Source organism: Staurois parvus, unplaced genomic scaffold (assembly GCF_062004578.1).
Source record: "Staurois parvus isolate SC_StPar_1 unplaced genomic scaffold, SC_StPar_1.0 ptg000154l, whole genome shotgun sequence".
Taxonomy (NCBI): Eukaryota; Metazoa; Chordata; class Amphibia; order Anura; family Ranidae; genus Staurois; species Staurois parvus.
In genome coordinates, this window is record NW_028317950.1 from 8,902,828 (window position 1) to 8,922,584 (window position 19,757).

Here is a 19,757-nt window from a genome sequence, read left to right on the forward strand (position 1 = left end):
CCATATAGGTGCACGTATTAATGAACAGTGAGGTGCATTCTGCAAGGCCTTAGGTTGTGATACAATTATATCAGGTGTACAGCTCACTTCTAATTCAGGGTGTTGCATTAATATTGAATCCACATGAGCGCAGCATCGCCTTGTTCCATGCATTAGTGAGCGTGTACATCGGGGAAGGAGACGAGAGAGGAAAAGGCCCCATGTGCATGAGCTAGTTGCCTCCGCCCACAAAGTATTTAGGGGGCTGTGGGTAAGCTACTGTAGCACCCTCCTAGTTAGCTAGGGAGAAATACTGAATTATTTACATATGTACATAGTTTTAAGAAGTTGTTCTCCATTTAACAGTTCTTTGGGCATCCCATGTGTCATTCAACCCAATCCAAGGTAAAAATCCCCTAATAAAATCCAAAAAACCAAGTTCAAGGACTGTTTACTGTCTCTGGAGTGCAAGTCTGTAAGGAAGTGCGTGTTGCCTGGCTGTGCAGGACTATAGGGGGACCCAAATACTCAGTAATTCCTAAGGGGGTAGTGCTTTACTACTGTTAAAGGTTTAAAGGCAGAGAATGCATTTAGGTAAAAAAAAATTACCTTTAAAACCACTTTAAAGGAATTGTGCAGTTTTAATGTTGCCTAATTAAAAGTGCAGCTGACCAACAGTTTTATTTTTTTTTGCATTGCTACATGTACTCCCGGGCAGTACCCAGCTCCTCATGCCCTTTGTTTGATTTAGAAGTTCCCATGCTGATTTTTACAAAAAAAAAAAAACAAAAAACAAAAAAAAAACAATCCAATAGGGGAAATGTAATTTAGTGGCACATGGTAGTTTTTTTTTGTGTCACATTTGCTGTAATACATCCTACAGGTGCACCACTTCAGATGCAATTTAGGGCATCCCTCAAGCATGTTATTTAAAGGTCACATGCATTTTTTTATTGTTGCACTTTAAGCTGTATTACAATAGCTGCTACCCACCAAATGTCATGTTAATACATTTTCTGCAGCAGTACATGTCTCCGAGGTAGTGCTCTGCTCCCCATGAACTTTGTTTGCCAATTCTTTGTCTCTTACCCTTGGAAATAGGCTCCCAAATGAACCTATAGCTGGTATAACTAAACACGCTTAATCATTGATATTCTGTATGTTTTTGGCAGCAAACATCACAATAGCTACTTCTGGGAAGAATCCTGTAATATACATTAATGTGGTTGTAAAAAGCTCAATGTTTTTTTTACCTTCATGTATTCTATGCATGAAGATAAAAAATCTTCTGTGTGCAGCAGCCCCCCAGCACCTCCTAATAGTTACCTGAGCCCCACCTGGATAAAGCGATGTACACGACAGCAGTGGCTTTCTTGGGTCTCTGCCTCCTCATTGGCTGAGACAGCAGTGGGAACCATCGGCTCCTGATGCTGTCAATCACAGCCAGTGAGCCATAGGGAGAGAGCAGGAGATGGGGCCGAGCAGCACTCTGTATCTGAATGGAAAAACAGAGCAGTGGCTCGGGAGCGAGCCTGCTCAAGTGACCCTATAGCAAGCTGCTTGCTATGGGGGCACTCGGCAGGAGGGAGGGGCCAGGAGCACCAGTTGGGGACCTGATAAGAGGAGGATCAGTGCTGCTCTGTGCAGCAAAAAAAATATCAGTCTTTAATATGACCTCTTGCCGCCCGGCAAAATCCCTCAGCGTTCCGGGTGGACGCCATATGGCGTCCTCTCAGGCATGCGCAGTTTGCGAGCCTGCAGAGCTGCGCAGCGGCGCGATCTGTCACTGGCTGTGTACCTCGGACACGGCCGATGACAGATCTGAGTACCGGCCCCGTTGCCGGTACCATGTGACCTGCTGTGACCAATTACAGCAGGTCACATGACAGTTGTATAAAATGGATGGCTTCATTAATGCCATCCATTGTATACTAGTGTGTCTAGTTGTGAATGGTCACAGCTATCATATGCACAAGCTGGGCCAACCACAGCCCAGCTGTGTCATGTGATTAGCCGTGGCCAATCACAGCTAAGCACAAAGAAAAAAAAAACCTGAATGAATCGATGTATTCAGGTAAATGCTTGCTTATTGCAAAGTAATTCTTTGCTTAAAGCAAATTGTGTAAAAAAAAAAATACTGATCACTTCCCCAAAGCTAGTACAATGTTACTATGGTAACATTGTACTACTTTGGTCATAGTGAAATATGAAAAAAAAAATCTTAAAAAAAAGAAAAAAAAATGTAATATAAAATTAAAAATAAAGAAAGAAAAAAAAATTATATATTTTTTTTTTCCATACTGTCACCAGTCAGTGTCCCTGTTCACCACCATGCCAGTTATATGATGACGCTGTACTGCACTGGTGACAGTATGTAAAAAAAAATAGTGAAAATATTTTTTAAAATTTTTTCATTTTCCGAAAAATTATGACAAAAAAATACAACTTCAAAAAACTCGCCATGCCTCTTATGAAGTACGTCACTATCTACTTTGCAAAAAGGGGTCATTTGGGGGATATCTATACTGTTCTGACATTCTTGGACCTCAAGAAATTAGATTGGCTGTCAGTACTTCAGGATTGATCAATATTCAGATCTATACCATAGTTTGTGAACTCTATAACTTTCTTACAGACTAAATAATACATCCTAATTTGGGTTATTTTCACCAAAGACATGTAGCAGAATACATCTTGGCCTAAATTTATGAAGAACAATTATTTATTTGCAAACTTTTTTAACAGAAACAAAGAAAAACCTGGGTTTTTTTTCAAGATTTTTTTTTTTCAGAATTTCGCAAAAAATAAAAACCCCAGTGGTGATTAAATACCACCAAAAGAAAGCTCTAGTTGTGTGAAGAAAATGATAACATTTTAGTTTGGGTACAGTGTTGCATGACCGCACAATTGTCATTCAAAGTGTGAGAGAGCTGAAACCTGAAAAATGGCCTGGGCAGGAAGGGGTAAAAGTGCCCGGTATGGAAGTGGTTAATATAGCTAAGAGTAAACGTTATTGGATAATGTGGCTTGAAAAAGTTGCCAGTGTTCTCCAGGATAAACAACAACAGTTTGAGAGTGTCTGGTCACCATGTCTATAATACATACACTCTGCATACTGATCTTTTGCTACTGTTCTCTTGGGGGTTGGCACTGGGCAAGAAACTGTCTACCTTGTTCTTTTTCTTCTTCTGTTTCTCTTATTAATGTAGTGCCCACCTAGTTTAGGCGCTAGAATTGAGGCAATTTCATTTCTTAGTTCTGTAACTTCAGGTCACAGGGTCTACAACCTAGACCTTTCAGATCAGATAGTGAGTCCAAATGATAAAGAAAGGTGCATTTATTACACTGCAGTGAAGATAATATAGCATACAAAGTTCACCTGATATGAGATGAACTAAGGTGATACAAAATATATCTGTTTTTTAAGCTTTAGGCTATTACATATATAGACATAAGATCCATTCGTGATTGTATAAGGCCCCATGTACACGGGACACTTCTGAATGATGGAAACTGACTGCTGGAAAAGTAGGTTAAAAAACATCTAGTTGCGTTTGCATACCGTGTTTATGAGCGTTTGTGTTTAGAAGTGTTTTTTAAAGATAACCTCAGGAGACCTTCCAAAATGCCCAGAATGCACTGAAAAACAGTAAAAAATTAACTGTTTCAGACATTTTGAGAGAAATAGAGAGAGCAGAAGCAGAGAGAGCAGTATTTGTTGAGATTAGCTGTCTTTTTTTTTGTGGTGTTTGGATGTCTTCCAGCTCATTTTGTGCAGAAATTATTGCAGCAGTGTCTAACACATTTTTTTTCATGCAAAACCTCAAAGTATAGTGTGCTTGGTCCACCACTTTGCATGCATTTTCCATGATGAAAAAAGACTCTGGACAGCATCTGGAAATAGAAGAGTTAAAAAAATGTTTTAAATTCAAACGCCTATAAAGTTAGCCACGTTTACATGCGTTTACAAGCATTTTGCGTTTGAAACGTTAATAAAATCTACTCCTGAACACAAGTTTGGTGCGTTAAAAAAAAAACTATAAACTCAACTGCCTGTAAACGACGATGTGTACATGGACACATAGGAAAACATTAGGGTGAGTTGAGGGGCTAAATTAAAAAAGAAAAAAGCGCCACTTACAAAAAACACCAAAGTGTCAGCAGCATATCCCACCCAAAATAAATTTTGGCAACAATAATCCTAATTAAAAGGTATGTGCTAATAACAAACTTATACAAAGGTGTATATCATCATCCAAAAAAAACATTTAGTGTTTTAAATAAATAATTATAGTGACCAAACATAAATTAGTGTCCAAAAAAATATATATTAGTGTCCAAAAAAAATATATATATCTCTTCAGTGACTTGAACCAATTGTGAAAAATCCACCACCAAAGGAGATTAAATGAACTCACCAGAGCTAATGGCTGGTCAGATTATAAACCAGCAATAAACCAGCACCAGCTCTTGTGCTCTGGGAGCAATGAACCCGATGTCCAAATAGATATGGTGATGCTTCAGATACTTCCAGATAATAATAATCACAGACAAACAACTTTGCAGCCCAAGCTCTTATGATGAACTTCTCCACTCTTTCTCATACCTCCATGAGAGCATACAGTACACTCAGGGACAAAAAAGAGAACATAATGGTGCAATACGTTTTTTTTCATTTATCTCTTTAATAAAAAAAGGTATAAGGAAACCCACAAACAAGGTGTCCAACAGACACCAGCTTCAATCGCAAAAAAAGGTGAGATACAATTACCGCTCACCGCGGATCTCTCCCATACAGCACAGAACAGCAAGGCTCTCTAATGTCCACATCTAGTAGGCCACGCCCAACCGGTTTCATCACACCGACGTCATCAAGGGGCGGTACCATAAAATAAAATCTACTCCTGAACACAAGTTTGGTGCGTTAAAAAAAAAACTACAAACTCAACTGCCTGTAAACGACAATGTGTACATGGACACATAGGAAAACATTAGGGAGAGTTGAGGGGCTGCTGAAAAAAATGCTGAACAGCTCCTAAACTTGAGTAGAAGAAGAGGGTACTGCAGTAAAAACTCTTAAAAATAACATTTATATATTTAAATATGTGTATATAAGAACATTCATTATTAGACCCCTATAGTTCTACTCAGTTCTGCTGGTAAAAGTGAAGCCACAATTGTGTTTTTCCTACTCTCCTTTCCTACAGTCTCAGCCAATCCCTGGTAAGGAAGAAAATGGCCAGCAGGGGGCTGATAGTGGTATATAAAGGTGAGAGCAGAGACTAGCAGGGTCTTTTGCTGGCTGGAAACTGATGCAGCTTGGAAATTCTGTTAAAGCTTCCAAGCCCTAGCAGGAGTCTTAGGCTCCATGTACACTGCAGCTGATAAACTGACGTTCAGGAGCTGTTCAGCGTTTTTTTCAGCAGCCCCTGAACTCTCCCTAATGTTTTCCTATGTGTCCATGTACACTATGTCATTTACAGGCAGTTTAGTTTACAGTCTTTTTTTGAACGCACCAAACTTGTGTTCAGGAGTAGATTTTACCGGCGTTTCAAACACCAAACGCTTGTAAACGCGGTTAACGGCGTTTATAAGCGTTTGCGTTTATAAGCGGTTTTTAACTGTTCCATATCCAGATACTTTCCAGAGCCTTTTTCACCATCATAAATGCATGCAAAGCGGTCAAATGGACCTAGTACACCAGCGCAGTTAGTTCCAGGTTTTGCGTGAAGGAAAAAATGGTAGAATGTGCTGCATTATGCTCATGATGGGATCCATAGTGAATACAACCAGAAAAGACAGGTCATCTCAACACATACTGCTCTCTCTGCTTCTGCTCTCTCTAGTTCTCTCAAAATGTCTGAAATAGTTAATTATTTACTATTTTTCAGTGCATTCTGGGCATTTGGGAAGGTCTCCTGAGGTTATCTTTTAAAAACACTTCTAAATGCAAACGCGCATAAATGCGTTATGCAAACGTGGCTAAACTGACATTTTTTTAACCTACGTTTTCCAGCAGTCAGTTTCCATCGTTCAGAAGAGTTTTTCAAACGCCCCGTGTACATAGAGCCCTTAAGAAGTCCTGGATGATTCTTGCTCACCAAAGAGCCATAGGATCACCCCTATAGTTTCAGGAACACCAGGGCAGCACCCAGAGGGGATCTTCATGGGAAACTTCATGCCGGAGTCAAACTGAAGCTGAGATTGCTTGGATTGCAGTGCGTAGGCCTTAGAGAACTCTCAGGAGAAAGACTGTTGCCTGTACACCCCCTTCTTGACAGGATAGGGACCATTCCAAACCTGCTTCCAGGGCTGTGCATTAGAGGAGACCCTTGTGCTAAAAGCTGCGTGCTATCTTTTCGTACAGAGAAGTCTGTGTCACTTCCCTTAATTACTTCAAGATAGAGTCTTCATTCAAGTTATTTAGTTCTGGGCATCCCAAAGCTTTACCTAATCCGTATCCCAGGTCTACAAAACAAATAAAACAACAAAAAAGACACTATCTGCCTGGTCACTGTCTGAGGATTGAGTGAGAGTTTGTGCATTTGGCTGAAATACCCTGTGCCTGGCTGATTGCTCCATAAAGGGATCAGAACTCAGGATCAAAAATAGCCGGGCCAATCCTGTCTGTGCACTACACTGAGTTGCCATTTTCTTTCAGTGGATAATCCTCCCAGGACTACTTCATTACCCTTCTTCACTCATGGTTCTTTTTTTTCCTAAATACGAACATTTGGTTACAAGAACTCCATGCGACGGTATGGCTGGGAGTTATCCCATCTTTGAACCTCTCTGAATATGTTTTGTTTTACTATTATGTGTGATGATTTTTATGTTGTACCCCTACACGTGTTAATCAAATGGGTTGTGCTACGTTCGCTACTTATCTGTACTTTGTAGCCTCCCTAGCGGTCTGATTATGTCCATATTTCTGTGCTCCAAGCGGTACATTTTTTTGCATGGAAATATGTAGTTTTTTTATTGTAGGCCTGTAATTTTTAGGAATAACTCACTGAAATCTGTCCGAACAAGAGTCTAGTAAACATTCCGGGTATGATAAAATTTGAAACGGGAATACCTCCAGGGACGTTAACTTCTTATTTTGAAAACTCAATAAAAATCTATTGAAAGCAGGACCAAATCTAGCCTGTCTAACTTGGGGATGCAGTAAGAAATGTCAGGGGGGCAGAGGACGGGAGGTTAGCAGAGCAGTGGATACGGTAAGCAGTTTGTATTGCTTTATACAGAGGCCATTAGATTGAAGGGCACTGTACATGGGTTAGCATGGTAGAAGACAGGGGCCAGTAGTAAGTGAGGCAGGGGATTTAGCCTAACAGTGGGAGGGACTTAAAGGGGATGATTAAACAGAATCTGTGCCTAGTCGCTTTATACACTGCACACATACAGTTGCAAGAAAAAGTATGTGAACCCCTTGGGATTACGTGGAGTTTTGCATGAATTGGGCATAAAATGTGCTCTGAACATCATCTAAGTCACAACAATAGAAGAACACAGTCTGCTGAACATAATACTACACAAACATTAGATGTTTCCATGGTTTAATTGCACATACCATGTAAACATTCACAGTGCAGGGAGGAAAAAGTATGTGAGGCCCTAGCTTAATGACTTCTCCCAGAGCTAATTGGAGCCAGGAGTGAGCCAACCTTGACTCCAATCAGTGTGATGATATTGGATGTGTTGCTGACAGCTGTCCTGCCCTTAAAAAACACACACCTGTTTTGGGTTTACTGGTTTCAAGAAGCACTGTCTGATGTGAACCATGCCTCGCAGAAAAGAGCTCTCAGAAGACCTACCATCAAGAATTGTTGACTTGCATGAAGCTGGAAAGGGTTACAAAAGTATCTCCAAAAGCCTTGATGTTCATGTGTCCACGGTAAGACAGACTGTCTACAAATGGAGAAAGTTTAGCACTGTTGCTACTCTCCCTAGGCGCGGTCGTCCTGTAAAAATGACTGCAAGAGCACAGCGCAGAATGCTGCATGAGGTAAAGAAGAATCCCAGAGTGTCAGCTAAAGACCTACAGAAATCTCTGGCACATGCTAACATTTTTGTTGACACATCTACAATAAGGAAAACATTAAACAAGAATGGAGTACATGGGAGGACACCACGGAGGAAGCCATTGCTGTCCAAAAAGAAGATTGCAGCACGTTTGAAGTTTGCAAAAGAGCATCTTCCACAGCACTACTGGCAAAATATACTGTGGACAGATGAAACCAAGATTGAGTTGTTTGGGAAGAACACACAACACTATGTGTGGAGAAAAAAAGGTGCAGCACACCAACATCAAAACCTCATCCCCACTGTGAAACATGGCGGAGGGAGCATCATGGTTTGGGGCTGCTTTGCTGCCTCAGGGCCTGGATGGATCGTTGTCATTGATGGGAAAATGAATTCCAGAGTTTATCAAGACATTTTGCAGGAAAACGTACGACCATCTGTCCGCCAACTGAAGCTCCGCAGAGGATGGGTGATGCAAAAGGACAATGACCCAAAGCATACAAGTAATTCAACAAAACAATGGCTGCAACAGCACAGAATACGCCTTCTGGAGTGGCCCAGTCAGAGTCCTGACCTCAACCCGATTGAAATGCTGTGGCATGACCTTAAGAGAGCGATTCACACCAGACATCCCAAGAATATTGCTACACTGAAACAGTTTTGTGAAGAGGAGTGGTCCAAAATGACTCCAGATCGTTGTGCAGGTCTGATCTGCAACTACAGGAAACGTTTGGTTGAGGTTATTGCTGCCAAAGGAGGGTCAACCAGTTATTAAGTCCAAAGGTTCACATACTTTTTCCTCCCTGCACTGTGAATGTTTACATGTTATGTGCAATTAAACCATGAAAACATCTAATGTTTGTGTAGTATTATGTTCAGCAGACTGTGTTCTTCTATTGTTGTGACTTAGATGACGTTCAGAGCACATTTTATGCCCAATTCATGCAAAACTCCACGTAATCCCAAGGGGTTCACATACTTTTTCTTGCAACTGTATACCACAGTTCTTGTACCCACAAAATACATCTACTTACCATGTCACAAGTGACAGTCTCACAGAAGCACATAAACCTCAGAATGAAGGATTATTTTTAGAAGTTTATATGTTTCCATCACATATTCTTTTTTGCACACAAAAAGTGATCATTTTGTCTGTCTTAGTCTCCCTTAAGAAGAATTTCATTAAAACCAGCAGCTGCTGGGACAATGAACACTTTTGTCAAAACTATGTAATGCATAACATCAGCGTTCCCCCTCGAACCGAGTCTCCAAAATCCCCTCTCTACATTATAGTCCCACCCCCCCTAACATCAGCATATTTGGCCCTCCATACATCAGGGTCCCCAGAGTCCCCTCCTACACCAGGGTCCCCAGAGTCACTCACCTTACATCAGAGTCTCCAGAGTAATCCTCCTTACACCAGGGTCCCCAGAGTCACTCACCTTACATCAGGGTCTCCAGATTAATCCTCCTTACATCAGGGTCCTCAGAGTCCCCACCCTTATATCAGTGTCTTTAGAGTGTCAGAGTCCCTTAAAGGAGGGTTCCCAGAGTTTCCCTAGTTACAGCAGATCCTCAAAGTCCCCCCTTTACATCAGGCTTCCAGGAGTCCCCTACTTACATCAGGTTTCCCATAGTTCCTCCTCCCACCTTTCATCATAGATCACAGAGTCCTCCCTCCCAACATCAGCGTCCCTAGAGTACATCGCCTTACATCAGGGTCTCTGGGGTTTCTCCTCTTTACTTTAGGGTTCCTAGAGCCTCCTTTACATCAGGGCCCCAGAGCCCCCCCATCCTGACATCAGGGTCCTTAGAGGCACCACCCTTATGTCAGGGTCTCCAGAATCACCCTCTCTTATTGTTGAATTTTCTGAGACACATATAATACTTCTTTAGTGTCTTGAGGCGATTATGCTTGTAATTAAGAGCCGGAGAGGTAAAAAATAAAGTGTGATTTTATTTTATCACACAATGGCTTAAAATAACAATGTAAAGCGTATCATGAACAGTGTCACCTTTATTGTCATGGCTGTCCGGCCATGTGGTTCTTGTCTTGTTCAATGCAGTTGAGTCTGACCACGTGACGAGTTCTTTTCTTACAGCATGCACCTGTTTCAGCTTCTCAGAATGTGCTTGTGCGTGTCTGTTTGGACAGATGTGTGTGTGTGAGTGTGTGTCCACCAAGTCTGTCTTAGGATGCCTTTTTATGATGCATGTATGCATCATAATTAGTGATCTTAGAACCTTGTATGGCAAACAATACTGCTTAGCAGAGCAATTTCAATGAAGGGAGGGGGACGCTACATATATGGTGTTTTTATTGACAGGCACATATGTACTGACCATAAAAAGCTGGTGATGTTACATCAGTTTGCTCATATTTAAATGATAATATAAATTAAAAATGTATCTTTACAACATCTCAATAATGTTGTATAACCACAAATCTACATATGTTACATTACCAACATATAAAACATAAGCTAAATACATACAGATACTATTAGTATATATTATGCAATACTTATTCCATTTTGATTCACTTCTAACACCCTTGACATTCTACACCAGAGTCCTGTAACCAGCTATGCCCTGTTATAAAATACTCAGCTCTCAGCTGGTTAATTCAGCTAATTAACTCCTATCTCAGCTTATTTTTCTGTCTAAGCCATAACTGAAGAAATGAACATTATCATTTGTCCAAGGCCATTCACACATATTAATATTAATTATGATTAATCATAAAAACCAAATATTTTGCAAGCTTGCCATTAACATAAGTGCCGAATTATGAATTTGATATACTATTTATCACTTATATTAGACCCCCCCCCCATTTCCTTACATCAGGGTCCCCAGAGTCACTTCCTTCAGTCCAGGTCCCCAGAGTATCCCTAGTTACATCAGCATCTACAGAGTCCCCCCTTACATCAGGGTCACCCTACTCCTTACATCAGGGTCCTCAGAGCCCCCCTCCTTACACCAGGGTCTATAAAGTCACCCCCTTACATTAGTGTCTCCAAAGCTACACCCCATTATAACAGGGTCCACACAGCCATCCCTCTTTTACATCAGGGACCCCCCTTACATCAGCATCCCTTTACGCTTTTTATATCAGTCACAATGCAGCCAGCAGCGACAAGGGAAGGCTGGGAGGTAGGGCACTGGCAATAGGTCCATAAGTGAGAGTTTTGTCCTCCTCCTCTAAATACACCCACTAGATCTGGCCATGATTGAAAGAGAAAATGGGCTCCCAATGACTTCAGTAGGGTACAGATTATAGTTTGAACTTTGGTGCAGTTCTGTGTAACGTGTATATAGAGTGCATAAAGTAATAAAAAATAAATTCTAGAATCTGCATAACAGGAGACAGGTATAATGGTGACTTATAGATATGTCTGGGTGTAATTCATACCTATGTTAACAAAATGTTGTCCTGTGACAATTTAATAGATCATTTTTACAGCTATTTCTGTACAGTCTCTCAGACACACAAGCATAGTTTATTCAGAGAAAGTACAGGTAAATTATAGAAACCTGGTATACTTATATACATATATATATACTTATACAGCAGCAAATCTGAGCTGACATTTACCAAACTTACAATGCAAGTGAATCTTTGTGATCCATGTGTTTTAACTGACAGTGACTGATTTACAGCCAGAGAATGTTTGGGGAAAGTCACATTCACTGCTTTATAAATAGGACTCTTTGTGTTATATGTGTTACAGCTCACATACGTAGCTGTTGGTGCTTCAGGCTTCAAGCCATAGGCATCTAAGTGCTCAAGTGTGAATAATCACCATTGTAATATATGAGATTTTGAATGTTGAGTGTTTTGGAGCCTCAAGCTTCAAGTTACAAAATGTTCAGGTGTGGTTGTAGCCATGGGTGTCCGTTTATGAACCAGCAGTAATAGATGGCTGCTCAGTTCTCCGGCGTTCTCAGAGAACACAGTTCTCCTGTGAATGCCATTTATGAAGTATATGTAGATCAGTTCTCCAAACGAAGGGAGAACGGTCTCCAAACGCTGGAAAACGGCTGATTTTACTACAATCTCGGGAGATTACAGTAAAAGATCAGTTTACTAAGCAGAGGTAAATTATCTCTGCTTAGTTTGCGGTCCCTCCAATTCTCCAGCTCTGGGCTGGAGTATCTGGAGGGAGAACACAGATCTCCAGTGAAGGGCTGAACATGTTCTCCTGAGTGTTATAAACTGTGAATGACCAGAGAATAGCTGCAATCCTCTGAATCACAGCTATTCTCTGTGTCATAAAAGGACACCTTAGTGTGGTCATTTTTCAAAATATAAATAAACATAAGTGTATTTCAGAACAAGTTTAGATTGTGAGTACTGGATTCTTTATACACACTAAAGGTGGGAATACACGATTAGAAAATCGACCGATCGGTCATCCAACAACCGAGAGGCGTTCTTACGTTGGTTGAAATCGTGGCCTACATTAACCAATCTAAAAAAATTGTTTGTCGGGCAATAAGTAGTATTGACGTCTTCCGTACAAGTGGAAGTGATGCAGTGTGCGTGTGACCTTGTAGCCACGCCCTTCCGGACAGAACAAGCGATATACACGACAATTAACAGCAATGAGTATAATATAGTTTATTACATGACCTATATACATAAAAAGTGATACATAAAATATAATCTGCAGAATTCTGGTTTCATTATCCCATCAGGCCAATCTACTTTTAACATTTTGGATTTTTCGTTGGTTTACGAAGATTCCTTGGACATAAACATCCGGGTCAACTTCTGTTTCCACTGATGCGTGATAGTGCTTGATAGATTTTTTTGTACAACCTTCATACCACCACATAGAAAATAGGTAGTTTGTATGCGAAACAACAACATTTTTCACTGTTATTCAACCAATTTTTTTCGCTCACGATATCGTTATCGATTAAAACATCTTGTTCATCAATGAAGAGAAAATTGTTCGATCAGTGGTTCCGCAAAATGTTTCGTATGATTTATCGCGTATACGGGGCATTAGACTAGGTTCACACCTATGTGTTTTCCTTTGAGTTTTGCAGAAATGCTCAGCAGTCCATTTAACATGATTTTCTATGGGACAGGTTTAGATCTCCGTGTTTTCACCTAGTGCATTTCTTGGAAAGAGGGAATTTTTAAACGCAGAACGCTGCATTTTTGGTTCTATAGACTTCAATGGAGATGCTGCAGAAAAGGACGTAGTGTGTTTTTGATGCTTTTTGCGTTATAATTTGCCCAGCAACAAGTTGGGAAAAAAAAACACAAAACGCAGCAAAAACCATGTGAAAAAACGCACCGCAAAAAGCACTGCAGAAATGGAACAAACGCAAACTGCACAGGTGTGAACTTAGCCTGAAGGAGAGAGGTACATAATGGCAAAATCTGAACAAATTCATAAATCCTAGGGTTCAGGTAACATCCAGGCCTGTTTGGAAATGTTTTTACACACATCTTACTTATTTCTTTGTTAACAGACACCAGGAGCTGTTTTGAGAAGACAGAAAGAAAGTGAAGTCAGGAGACATGCCTCTAACAGTGAGTAGACGTTTCTCAGATTTTCATTATATCTCTGAAATAGTCATTTTAATGAATGTTGTCTGCTTTCAGCATACACAAGTCTGGGAAAGGGTTGTAAGCATGACCTAGAGGTGTTTGCATGCCATGGAACTTGCAAAGCACCCCATTAAACTGGTGGAACTCTTACGTTTAGCGCCATGCTCTAGGCTGGATACATTTCGTTTTTGGCTTTGCTATACCCAGCTGAGCAGCAATTTATTTTTCAGGTCTGGTCAAGTCTCCCTAAATCTGGTGGTTGAATGCTCCTGCCTGCCCCTGGAAGAGGCTTCCAGAAATAGAGTATAATGGTTAGCCACTGGGTTATGAATATCTATCTGACCTTGGCCAATCCATAGGAGGTAGGCCCAGAAAGTGTGGCTAAGGAGAAGATAAATGTTTGGGAGGGTCTGTTCAGAACTCTTTCTTTCGCACCCTCTGCTCCTGGGAGGCAGCCTGTGTTACCGAAGAGCTTTTGCTGTCAAGCCTCAGTTTGTGTTTGCCATAGGGCCTGGAGGAACCTGGACTTAAAGTGGTTGTAAACCCTTACATATACCAAGTGAAGTGACTGGCCTCCGTTCAAAGTGCTGAATTTTAAAGCTTGTCTGAGAGTTCAGAAAAAAAGTTACACTCTGAAGAGCTCAAATAGGACAGTTCTGAGAGCTGATTGGAGAGAAGGGACTCACCCCTACACACAGCTCACAGGAACATGGCTGAGGCTGTCACTCTGCTGAAGGTCCCTCCCCTGTCACCATTTTTCTCTTGTCAGGAAAATTGAAGTGACTGGATTAAGACAAGTACACACTATAGAGGGATATGCTTTGTTCATATTTCATGTCTGAGGTTTACAACCACTTTAACTACTTTCTGCCCAGCCTATAGTCAAATGACGGCCGGGCGAACCTTTTGTCCCTCTGGGAAGGCGTCATATAATGTCCTTCCCGGATCGCACATTGCGCGTGCCCGCAGGGCCGCGCTATGGCGAGATCTGTCACCAGCCGTATACCTCGGACACAGCTGTTGCCAGTACCAAGTGACCTGCTGTGACCAACAATTCCTTTCATACCATCCATTGTATACAAGTGTGTCTAGCTGTGATTGGTCACAGTGATCACATGCACAGGATGGGCCAGTCACAGCCCATCTGTGTCATGTGATTAGCCATGGCCAATCACAGCTAATCCCAACAAAAAAACCTGAATGAATCTATTTCATTCAGTTAAATGCTTGCTTATAGGAAACAAATTCTTTGATATAAGCAATCAAATTGTGTAAAAAAAAAAAAAAATACTGATCAGTTCCCCAAAGTAGTACAATGTTACTATGGTAACATTATACTAATTTGATCACAGTGCAAAATAAAAAAAATCTTAAAAAAGAGAAAAAATATAATAAAAAATAAAAAAATTATTGAAACAATTGAAAAAAAATTATCAGTTTTTTTTCGTACTGTCAAAAAAATTGTGAAACTTAGTTTTTTAATTTCGAAACTTTAATTTTTTTCCGAAAAATGATGACAAAAAAATTACAACTTAAAAAACTCTCCATGCCTCTTATGAAATACGTCGGACTGTCTACTTTGCAAAAAGGGGTCATTTGGGGGATATCTGTACTGTTCTGACATTTTTGGGCCTCAAGAAATTAGATTGGCTGTCAGTACTTCAGGATTGATCAATTTTCAGATATATCCCATAGTTTGTGAACTCTATAACTTTCCTACAAACTAAATAATAAACACTGATTTGGGTTATTTTCACCAAAGACATGTAGTAGAATATATCTTGGCCTAAATTTATGAAGAACAATTATTTATTTGTAAACTTTTATAACAGAAACAAAGAAACGTGTGGGTTTTTTTTTCAAAATGTTCAGTTAATTTAGCAAACAAATAAAAACCCCAGTAGTGATTAAATACCACCAAAAGAAAGCTCTAGTTGTGTGAGCAAAATTATAACATTTTAATTTGGGTACAATGTTGCATGACTGCGCAATTGTCATTCAAAGTGTGAGAGCTCTGAAACCTGAAACTTGGCCTGGGCAGGAAGGGGGTAAAAGTGCCCAGTACTGAAGTGGTTAAAGACATTTTCTGGTGGACACTACCTTAGAAAGCTTAGTTGGGGAAGGGCCCGTCTCACTGTGGAGTGTTCCAGGGAAGCTGGTTGAGGAGCTGACTCTGGATATTGCGAGTAGGACTTTTTGCCTAAAGCTCCAGGTGTGTCTGTGCTTTCAGGGTTAGATGCCAGAGGTTGCTACAAGGGCTGTGACTGCTCTTATAGAGTCTCAGACTAGCTGGCTGTTCCCTCCATTACTTAAGACTGCTACTGAAGACCGTTTACTGAGAATCTGGCCTCTAATGCCTGCGTGTGTGTAACACTACCCCCTTAGGAGTCGCTGAGTTTTGGGTCCCCCTATAGTTCTGCACAGCCAGGCAACAAGCATTTTTTTCAGGCATTGAGCTTGTTTTTTTAGGTTTTATTAAGGGGTATTGAACACGGGTGGGTTGAGGCGTGTATGGGATGAGGAAACTGCAACTGAGGACAGCTTCTTAGCAACTATGTACAAGTCTCTATTCAGCAGATCTCTTCTGGAAGAGCTCTCCAGCCTCTCCTGGTGTACCACCCCAGACCCTAGATGAACTTTCTTCTTCACCAAGATGCCTGAGGGAATCCCTGGGCAAGGGGATCCAGTGGCTATCTCTTTAAAGTTGAATAGCCCTGAGTAAGGAGCTAGTCTGGTTTCCCACCAGAATGCCCTCTCTCCTTATCTAGCCCAGGGGGTGCAGATTCACTCACTCAGTCCTCTCCTGTGAGCTTGTTGGATTGGTGGCTGCCTTTCTGCCTTCTGCTGGACTGGCTCCTTCCCTGTCTCCACAGGTGGTCCTCTCTCTGGAGACAGGCGAGAGACCGGTGAGGCTAAAGCGATCCTTCTTTCCAGATCCCAGTCTGTAGGTAGGCCCTTTCCCACTGGGCCCCCTCCCAGGCTTCTGCATCTCAGCCTCTCACTCCATCTTCCACCTGAACTCTCCTGCTGCTGAGCAGGCTCTCTCACACTTACAAGGCTGCCATGGCCCCATGCCATGCCTCTAGCTTGGAGACTGGCCAAAATCCTCTACGTGTGCAGACCAGCATCTCCTCACTCCTGTCCACTGCTTCTAGAATCTCCACGTTTCTAGAGCAGGGGTAGGTATGCGGTGATGCGACTCCCAAGGCCCCGCTCCTTAGGACATCGAATGGCGGGAACCTTGGGAGTGGAGTCACTGCATACGGAGGAGCGGTCTGAGTATACATAGGCCTGTTTTGTTTCATTTCCTGTTGATGTTTGAAGTGTGTGGTTAAGGATTTTGTAGTTTTACGCTATGTAGATTCCTTCTTCTTTCTCCTCCATGTCCTACTCTGAATATATGATGAATTAACTGCCATTGAGAGGTTTTCCATCAGCTGAAGTCAGTTGCCACAGAGTATTGCTCCTAGAACACAAGCGATTATAGCTGGTGTATTTTTTGCCAGCATGGAGCTCTGGAGAGTGGATTCAATCTATTTGGTGGTGGATTTTCACTTGGGTTAACATCATACAAGATATAGAATTTTGAAGATTGGAGCACCCCAGCATTGTTTCACTGATTGTCTCACTAATCTATTGACTTTTTGTGACTTTTTTCTTTTGGACACTTTCTCACAATATTTTTTGCCATTTTCGTTTATGGTTTGATGCTAATCATTTTAAGATATTAGTATGTTTTTGAACAGTTTTCCACACAGTCCAATTTTGGACACTTTCCCACACTTTTTTTATTATAAGTTTTTTACATTTTCACCACCACCAACGGTCCTGCTAACCCAGGAGGGATCCACCTCCACCCCGACGCTCCAGGACACCAGGTACTTCACCAGGGGCGCCCACTACCCACCAGGGAGCCCAACCACCATCACACCGCCAGCCTCCAGGGACTCACTCACTCAGGGATCCCACCATCCACCTGAAACCCCAAACCACCAGGGACCCTAAGCCACTATCCCTCCAGGGATCGCTACTACCCCACCAGGGATAGCACGGCCACCATCCCACCGGGGATCCCCTGCCCACCACCCCACCTGGGATTACCAGCCAGCCACCACACCAGGGAACGCTCGCCCAGCACCCTGATTTCCGGCACGCTATTCCCTCTGGCGACGCCCCGGCGACTAATGGCCCACCACGACCCTTGAAGCCGCGGTCTCTCCTACCGGCCGCAACAGATCACGGTTGAGCACAAACCACGCAGGGCCGACGATCGCTACCGCAACGCCCCGCTCGACTCTGATGACGATCCTTCAACACCTTCAGCGCCTCACGACGCCGAGCCCTCAGCACCCGACGCCTGGCCTCAACAACCCCAGTCACCGAGCCGCCAGCATCACCAGTCGCCGTGCCTACCATCACCCCCAGCCATCGCACCCTACGACCCCTCCACTAGCCGAACCACCGTACCCACTGAAGACATGCCACAGCACCCATGGTCGCCAGCTTACTGCACCCACAGACTGCTGCCAACCAGCTGCCGCCCTCCACCCTCACTTCCCCTACAGAAGGACTCAAATGACTCTCCCACGGTAATACAGATTCCCCACACCACCTTGCCCTGACCTGTATCCCTTCACCTCCCCTGACCCAACTGTCACCCCACCCACCCCAACATGCCTCCTGCACTCCTCCTCCTCATTTTCCTCTCCACCATCCCAAAAATCGCCTCCCTCTACTCGCCTACCCCCCCAAAACAGCTCTACATTGCCCCTTCACTACTCCCCTCTCCCCACTATGGCACTCACCACCTCCTCCTACTACTCCACTCCCCCGTCGACCCACGTGCCACCACTATCAGACCCACACGCTCCTACACTTCCCATTCCCATGCCACCTTCCTCACCCTTCTCCTTCTCCTATCTGCTGGGGACATCTCCCCGAACCCTGGCCCCTCGCCACCTCACCCCTCCTCTAGGGACCCCCCTGCTCCCGCCAGCTGCCGTAACCCCCTCAACCTCATATCTGTGCCCCTTCTCCCCGCATCCATCCCCCCTCTCTCGGTTGCACTACTGAACGCCCGCTCGGTCTGCAACAAACTTACTGCCATCCATGACCTCTTTATCTCCCGCTCCCTTAACCTCCTAGCCATCACCGAAACCTGGGTACAGGCCACTGACTCCACCTCCCCTGCGGCACTCTCCTATGGAGGTCTCGTCTGGTCCCATTCACCAAGACTGAGCGGTCACAAAGGTGGTGGGGTCGGCCTGCTCCTATCACCGCTGAGCACCTTCCAGGTCCTCCCTAACCCTCCCTCCCTAACTTTCTCCTCCTTCGAGGCTCACTGCATCCGGCTCTTCTCACCCACCCCCCTAAGGATCGCAGTGATCTACAGGCCTCCCGGATCCATACCCCGCTTCCTGGATGACTTCGCTGCCTGGCTTCCCTTCTTCCTCTCCTCTGAGCTACCAACCATCATCCTCGGGGACTTCAATATCCCCATCAATGACAACAGCCCGGCTACTTCCCAATTCCTCCACCTAACCTCCTCCTTCGCGCTCACACAGCACACTCAATCCTCCACCCACATCATTGGGAACACCCTGGACCTCGTCTTCTCCCACCTCTGTACCCTCAACCAGTTCTCTAACACCCCCTTCCCTCTCTCCGACCACCACCTCCTCACGTTCTCCATCTCCCCTTCCCCTAACTCCCCCCCCCCAGAGCGCCAAACCATCACCAGCCGCAACCTTCGCAACCTGAACCCGGCCCCCCTCCACTCAGCTGCCGACCGCCTACACGACAGCATCCTTCCACTGTCTTGTCCTGACCTAGCCACTAACACGTACAACGACTCACTATCAGCTACCCTAGACTCTCTGGCACCCCTAACCACACGCTACATCAAACCCAGACCGCTCCAACCATGGCAGAACGACCACACTAAATGCCTCAAACGTCGCAGTCGTGCGCTGGAGAGACTATGGCGCAAAACCAGGTCCCCCCGTTCATTCTCCCTCTACAAATCTGCCTTCCTCACTTACACCTCCTCCCTCCACGCCGCCAAGCAGGCTTACTTCGTAAACCTGATTAACACCCTCTCCTCCTGCCCTCGCCGACTCTTCTCCACCTTCAACTCCCTGCTCTCTCCCCCCCCTCCTCCACTCAGTACCTCACTCACCGCCCA

The 19,757-nt window shown here is 43.5% G+C and overlaps 1 protein-coding gene across 1 annotated transcript in view; it reads left to right on the forward strand.

Moving 5' to 3' along the window:
- LOC149463483 (phospholipase A and acyltransferase 2-like) overlaps window positions 1-19,757 on the forward strand; it is an 83,096-nt gene that overhangs the window by 12,169 nt on the left and 51,170 nt on the right. Inside the window, exon 2 of the mRNA XM_089675019.1 lies at window positions 13,495-13,555. Coding sequence (XP_089531145.1) covers window positions 13,544-13,555 — 12 coding nt within the window. The 5' untranslated portion in view covers window positions 13,495-13,543. The remainder of the gene's footprint in view (window positions 1-13,494; window positions 13,556-19,757) is intronic.